The sequence below is a fragment of the Ornithodoros turicata genome, chromosome 6, assembly GCF_037126465.1.
Source record: "Ornithodoros turicata isolate Travis chromosome 6, ASM3712646v1, whole genome shotgun sequence".
NCBI lineage: Eukaryota > Metazoa > Arthropoda > Arachnida > Ixodida > Argasidae > Ornithodoros > Ornithodoros turicata.
This window is the reverse complement of record NC_088206.1, coordinates 30,982,725-30,990,422: the sequence shown is the minus strand read 5'-3', so window position 1 is coordinate 30,990,422 and position 7,698 is coordinate 30,982,725. Positions and strand designations below refer to the sequence as shown.

The 7,698-nt window shown below is 47.3% G+C and overlaps 1 protein-coding gene across 1 annotated transcript in view; it reads right to left on the bottom strand.

The window, feature by feature from the left end:
- Nucleotides 1-292: 292 nt before the first annotated feature.
- Nucleotides 293-7,698, bottom strand: part of LOC135396505 (complement C3-like) — a 210,740-nt gene continuing 203,334 nt past the window's right edge. The window contains exons 39-43 of the mRNA XM_064627518.1: nt 6,944-7,033; nt 6,787-6,888; nt 2,644-2,727; nt 2,445-2,592; nt 293-778 (exon numbers count right to left, since the gene is read on the bottom strand). Of these exons, the coding sequence (XP_064483588.1) occupies nt 646-778; nt 2,445-2,592; nt 2,644-2,727; nt 6,787-6,888; nt 6,944-7,033 (557 nt within the window). The 3' untranslated portion in view covers nt 293-645. The remainder of the gene's footprint in view (nt 779-2,444; nt 2,593-2,643; nt 2,728-6,786; nt 6,889-6,943; nt 7,034-7,698) is intronic.

Here is a 7,698-nt window from a genome sequence, read left to right as displayed (position 1 = left end):
AGACGTCTCGCCGAGCCCTGAACTCGGCGGACTCTTCGTGGCCGCCACTAAGCGCCATACACTGACTGCGCTCGCACCTGGCTTTTCTTTTACAGCGATAGATGTAAAGTGGAGGTATATTTATTTTGTATCTCCTCTTCGATTTGCTGCTGCCAATGGCGCGTCGAATAAAATGCCAGGAGCTACGCCTTGACCTTTACAAAAGTTCCCTCGTACAGCTGTCGCTGTAAGTGTAAGTGTAGTCCTGCACGTCGCCTGTAACTGTGTAAGTGGTCTCTCAGTAGAGTACACGTTGGCGTTAAGGATGCTTTATTGTTCATATGTATCTCGCTGAGTTGTCTTCGGGGTGAGGAACTTTACTACATCATGGCTTACACATAACCGATTGCTTCTGCGTGAAACTGTAACTTACATATGCCTTTCGTAACATGTTACGCGTACATGGGCTGCGACTATTGGAAGTCGACAGAAAGTATACGTTGGATTAACGGGAATAACGTTTCGTCTATTGCGCCGCGTTTGAGATCAATTAGTTGTAGGTACTGTTATTGCTCTGTTTGGGAAATATAGTGCACTATGTAAATCCTCTCCTTGAGCATTTCAATACATATCAAAATATATTTCAATAATCGCGACCCTACAGAATTATACGTCGCACTCCCGCTGTCTCATGAAGGCCGAAGAAAGCCATTGGAAAATTCCTCCAAGCTTCCTGTGATCGGGATTCCGAGCAGAATCCCAGAATATCTTCGTCCTCTTGTCCATGTAGTAGCGGCGGCTGCGAAGGAATAGAAGCAACTGGTCACCATTCGTTGCGAAGGCTGTTGTAATAGAATTGGCTCTAACTGGAATAATTGGGGGGAAAAGAAGAAAGATGGCCCTACGTCATGTGTGGGCGTGCGTTCGACCGACAAAATATTGTTCTGCACCTCATGAAAGAACAAACGCTTTTGGATTGGTCTCATACATTTGGTCTCATTGGTTGCATGGGTCGTGTTCGTCGTGTTCGTGGTGACCCGTTCGTGATCTTCTTTTGAGGAAAGTAGATAGCGAAAGAGGAAGGTGAGATTTACTTCTGTACATTTCATTTTAAAGTGACTGTAAAGTGAGATATTTTGAAACATTTCCACAATCTTTGTTTTGGAAGCTAACGAAATAACAGGAAGTACTCCCTGTTCTCTTTGTTGGTTAGCAAGCATGTCATTTCTTGCACAACGCACTTCGACATTATCTATGGAAGACAGGGGGTGAACAGAAAAGAGGCCCCGTGATTGGACCGACGAGAGGGCAACCCGCAAAACACGTCACCGTTGTGCGGGCACATCGCGTTGTTGACTGATTCCCTTTCGTCGCCGAGCCTAAAACCATGCCGGAAGTCAGTGAAGTACTTGAAGTACTCAAGTAGTACTTTAAGTACTTTTTAAATCCTGTACTTTGTACTGCAATTAAAGTACTTTTTCCCCAGTACTCTCCCACCAAGTACTCAAGTACCCAAACTTAAACTCCAGACAAAAATCACAAAGGAAGTGTCAAAATCGCTTTTGTGCTTTCAAAGAGCATATTCGAAGAATAAAATCCATTCTTAATTCTAAAGTGTTAACAAAGAATTAGTTCTTCTATGTTTATGTTAAAGGAATGTAATGCAAAGGCACGCACACAATATGACACTGCAAGCGGCAGCACGATTATTTAGTCTTGTTAAGGCCGTGTTCTGATTGGCTGTGCAGGGAATGACGTTTTCACACTTTTCCACAGAGAGAATTCTGGTACACCCTCAACATCCGGCGTCTGCTCAACGACGAATACAATGACACCACAGTTTCGAAGTCGAGTGGAACCGATGCAATCGTCATTTTAAGTGATTTGCTGCGAAAAATTTGCCGGAGACGTGGAAAGGCGCCTCAGAGTAGCTCTGCAGCTGAACAGCAGCTACCAGCTCTGAAAGCAGTTCTAGGCAGATGATAACATAAATAAACGTGAAACAAATGTCACGTTCGCAAAATATGAACTGTTCATAAGATAATATAACTATTCGTATAACGTATGTTTCATAACGTAAAACAGTAAGACGGTTTTGCAAAAAAAAATTTATGATCCCACTTTGCACCGACTGCTCATGGTGTGCATGAAGTCCACAACAAGACAAAGAAATTCAATGGTTACTGGTTCTTTGGCGCTAGTCTTACCTGCGCGGTGCGCACGTAAAACCGCTAGAGCATACCATTCGCCAGGGGACCGCAGGACACTGTTAGATTGCGCTTAACGCTGCTGATGGCAAATACAGGACTCAACACACAGTCTCAACACACACGTGGAGCAATTGTTAGGCAATACGTATTGCGAGGATGAAACCATTACCAGTTATGGTTCTGGTGTGTGGACTCAAAATCCCTACACCACCCCTGATAGGGCTGCTTCATTGATTGGTAATGCAGTAAATATACCTGACGGCACCATGGCTGTCTTCGAAAGGCTCTCTGTCGTGTCCGAATATGTAGTAGTCATGACCCCTAAGGAGGTCCGCTTCCTTGCAGTGGTCCCTGCTAACTATTTCCCGATCGTACCCTTGCATTTGGTCTGTCCACTCTTCACCTGCGAAAAGACTCTTCAGCGAAATGCATGGGCACAAGAAGAGGTCCTTACCTTCCATAATGACCTTAGATACCCTGAAGGTGATTCTTCTGAAACCGTTTATCTGCCTATTTTCCAGAACTCGTCCTTTCCACACTGCGTGAAGACATGCTCATTGATATGAAAGCTGACTGCAGAGAGTTGTGCCTCATGGTAACCGTAGGCAAATGCGATAAATGTGACCAGTAGTTTATCCAGACTCCCCTCCCCAACACCCCTCACATGCTGTGCAACAGCCCCCTAACTTTTTTCCTGTGTACTGCTGTTACAATGTAACTGCAGCCCCAATTTTTTGCACCCCCCTCCCGAGCTTGCGGTTCTGCATAAACAACTGAGTATGATGATGTAAGAAGAAGCTCGCACAACGAGCCTACAGGCAGATTCATATTACTGCGTACGGCTACGTACAGAAAGAAAATACAACTGCAATGAGTTGTGATGTAATGCTAGAGAGGATAACGCGCTGTTGGGCTTCTTGTGCAGAAAATTTTTTTGGAGTTCCTTAAGTAGCACAGATAACCGTCTCGCAGCGTAGTCACCCGATGTGAAAGTGGAGGAACCGCGAGCCCGCAGTTTGTCCCTCAACGAGTTTGAATGTCGCACAACACGGCAACCGTCCACCTTGCGCCTGGATATGCTCTCAGGGGGACATAAACAAGCTTCCTGCTCCGGACCAGTGGACGCCATGCGTCTACTGATGTTTATTTACTATTATTTTTGTCTTACAGTGGCCAGGAGGACCTGTGCTCGTACCCCCCAATGTAATACTACTGCATAAAAATAAACCTACTGCTAGTAAGCTAGTCTTCTACTAATACCTGCCTATGCGCCAACATGGGAAGTCCGAGAACGACAGTTTGTTCCTGTCGACAGGCCTACGCCACGACCACGATCTCCCAACTTGGCAGACTGCCATAAATGCGGCTGCGCCCAGGGTTCCTGTGCCGCTATCTATCATCCGAGCTGAGTTTTCGGCGCAGAACACATGAATTTCCGAAGATGTAAGGTTGAAAAACACGCCACTATTGGGCAGCAGACATGACGTCGCAGAAAGGCAGCCAACGGAAATTTTGATGCAAGTCTAAGTGATGGATTGTCCCAGCCGGCAGATTCGTGGCCTCACGCTAGCACGGTGCCGGTCATAGAAATCACAAGGAGAGACGCTGCAAGAAAAGCTGGGAGTGAGAAAGTAATAGGGAGAGCGATGGAATTATGCAGTGGCGAGACCCTCTCCCAGCGTCCAAGTCCGAGAGGCGCCATGATTGAGATTGTGGATTCGGCCTCAGCCTTTCCACGCGTAAGGAGGGGGGGGGGGGGGTGTCGAAGCAGCTTGCCGTTGTTGGCCGCACTCAAGCGGGCATCATCACGACTACGAGGGAGAGGAGAGTTCACGATTTCAAAGTGAGGCGTAGGCATAATGACCGATACTGATAAGACGGAGGCACACTGTAGATGACAGGTGCGCTAGAGTGGTCTTTCCGCGAGGCCCGTTTCTTGAAGAAAACGCACGAGGCCGCGTAAGTACCATGAGCGTTCGGCGCTGTGGTATCTAATCCAATGTAACTGGTGCTCGCTTCCGCTGGGCTCCGTGTGTGAAGTGTGTTTGTTTTGTCTGCTCTCACATTTGCGCTTAGATTGTGTTTTATTCCGTAGGGAACGAGTATCATACGGTTTATACCTTGTGCTGCGACATGAAAAAAGCGGCGCACGGAACTCGTAGGAGCACCGTTCGTAACACGCTAGGCCTACCATATCGATCATGGTGGCTCACATGTTGAGATGCCCGCCTTCGCTGGCTTAGTTTCTAGTTATTATGAGAGTCCTAATGTACCGGTACATGGAGGAAAGAGGAAAAGGATATGCTCAGCGGCTTTTCGACAGAAGAGAGAAGCGTGAGGGGGGAGGGGGATATGTGTATTATAGAAAATATTAGCCTGCGCTACGGCGGCTTGCTATTCCCAGCAAAAAAAGAAAAAAGAAGCGTGAGGCAAGTGACGTAAGGATAGGAGGTGAGCTGTAGCTTTTTTGGAACCATGCGGGAGTCACGTTAACTGGATAGTCCAATGAGATCGGTTTGCACGCGCCACTTTGGGGCCATATTTGCGCACTACCACCACGCTATATATAAACTGGTAGCGAAAACAAGCGAGAATACCAAATCAGACCCATCGGCAAGGCTACCATCATGAGACGCGACCGACCCTGGGTGTTGGGATTAGAGGTACGATCGTAAAAAAACTTTACAACATAGGCATGGCGTGTGTGTGTACTAATAGGTTATTCATATTTTCAATGTAGAAACAACTACCTGTTGCCCACTCGTGCGCGTATACGAAATCATCTACCACCCCAGTACATTTCCGTATCCTGCTCCCCTGCGCATGTGTCACAGTGGGCTTGTTTATCCGTGCATCTCTGTATCTGTGCCGTTTGTTCGTGCATTGTAATACGAAGTTCATACACTCTGTGGGCTAAACAGGAAGCGACGTTCACATCTGGGAGCTGCAAACCAAGATTAACATGTGTGAACAGATGGATACAATGCATCCCCTGTTGCTGGTCCCGCGAAAAAAAATTGTTACGGCACGACCAGCCAAGATGGCGTGAGTGCTAGCAGGGATCTGATGTGCACCAACGATGACATGTTTTTTGGCAATGGGCCCATTATAGCCACTCACTGAAGAAATGCAAACGTCTAGTCACTACGTGTACATATAGCTCTAGGTGAGAAATGGACCTTAAGCCATATTCCTAATTTCTGTGTGGTCATCAGGATGCCCTTCTATTTGGAGTTGTCAAAATGATAACTGTATGCATTTTGAATTGATGTATGTCATTAAACCTGATATGGTTTATTTCTCTCTGTTCTCGTCTGCTATTGTTGCCCTGGGTGATTATACGGTTTGGTCAGGAAAGGGGAATGCAACGCAAACGAAGTGCACGAATGTAAACGTGCCGCGGCTAATTATGCACTGCTTATTAGTCATATTGCTGACGTCATCTTTGACGTCATTTATTTACAATTGTAGCAGTCTGCACAACAGATGGCTGGCGCTGACCGTCTCTTACATGGCGTCATTCTGATGACGCAGGGGCTTATGGGAGTTACGCTTGATATACCTTGTTACCACCACACCTCTCCATGTATTCCGAAACTACGCGTTGGGGGCTCCCATAGAGATGTATGTAACCGAAACCAGAAAGCCAGCGGTGATGTCACTGGAGTGACCCCCAATCTCGGCTTCACTTATCGGCGCAGTTGGGCTCCTGGTGGTGGTGGTGGTGGTAGGGCTTGCCGTTGTCGGCCTCACGTATGTGGGCAACGTCACGACTCACGCCCTGGGGGAATGTTCGTCCTGGGCCGACTTCTAAGGGAACTGTGCCGACATATGTCTGGAAGCGTCTGAGGAAAACCCAGGAAAAATCCCAGACAGCACAGCCGGCACCGGGATTCGAACCCGGGTACCTCCCAGTCTCGACGTGACATGGCCAGCACGCTAACCACTGAGCCACGGGAGCTGGTCAGTTGGGCTCCTCCTCTCTTTCCTTCCTTCATGTACCGGTAGAATTGACAGGCCAATGTGGTAACGCGCCACAGCAGGGGCACATCATCGTCGTCGTCCACGGGCCGCCACACATCTTTTCTGACCCGCGAGGTTGAAAGCGCTCTTGCGCACCATAATTGTGCGCTGCACTCTTACTTTGTGTGCGAATGTGTATCCCATGGCTTCTAATTCGAACGTCGACACCTCCTGACATATTCTTGAGCCCTTCCACGCTTACTCGTAAAAAATGAGATCTTCCATTCTTTTTGGATTGGAAAAGAAAGAAAAATATGGAAACATATGGAAAATTCTTTTTTCTTTTAGGTTTGTAGGTAGGTATTGCCTTTTCGAGAAACCGAAACTCAACTCAAGAGCGCGAAGCCAACCCTCAAGAAGGTAACTCGTGTAGTTACAACTGTTGATGAGATACTAAAAAGGCTGATTTTCGTAAAGTGATGTAGTTTTTCGAGAGAATTCCGACGCTTGTGATCGTGTCCCTAAGCGTTGACTGTATTTATCAAATTTAATGTTTTTTTTCTCGTGTTGTCAAGCATTCCGGTTCGTTCGGGTCAACCTGTATAGTGCATTTAGTTCGAACTTGGACACATACCGAAGTCGTGCTCTTTGCAGGCGATTTTCCGCAACAGTTCTCTGGCAGCGCTATTGCCGGTTCTTCGCAGACTTGCGAAGGGTTCTTTTAACGGGCAACCGTCTGTAACACAATGCCTTGGTTAGTGCGGGTAACATAAGAGAGGCAGCGAAGTTACCTTCTGCACATTGGCACTGTGCACCTTCACAGATGACTTTCAGCAGGGGGCTGGTCAATGCTGGAGCATACAGTTGCGAACAAGAGTGCACTGGAATACATACCATATTTCAATCCGTGTATTCCCACGAGCGACACACCCAATAACATGCGAAAGATGCGAAAGACGTCCTATAGCCTTCAGATGACACGTAAGTGCTGGACGCTATGTATTTTCGTGCACTACAAACCGTAGGGAATATACTGCGGCGCAATCACAAGATATTCCGTAGCAGACGACTGGAACAGACGCAGATGGTGTCTGCTAAATGCACCGTGTGCCACTCTCGATATTCTGGCACCGTGCATATGCTTAACATAGCACGCGGCGGAACTTATGCCCAGTGTTTTAACTTTTTCTTCCGCAACGATATTCCGTGAGGATGTCACTGGAATATCGCTGAAATGGTAATGGTACCGTGATGTTACACGTAAGGTTTGTCTGCGCAGTGTAGCGACAAACTGCGGATAATTTGGAGCGCCGGAAATCTCCGACGCACGTTTTATGCTTTGCGCAAGGTTTTATGCTTTGTTCTGCTGATCTTGACACATCATGTCTTAAAACGCATATGACATTTGCATCCGTCACGCACTCTCGTCATGCAGTTTTCACAGCGAGTGCTGTAAAATGGAGGTATAAAAGGGAGATTCTGGAGTCGGTGGAAGAGTTCCCGAAGCACCCAGTAAAGCGCTTTCGTCCGCACCTCACAGGGGGCG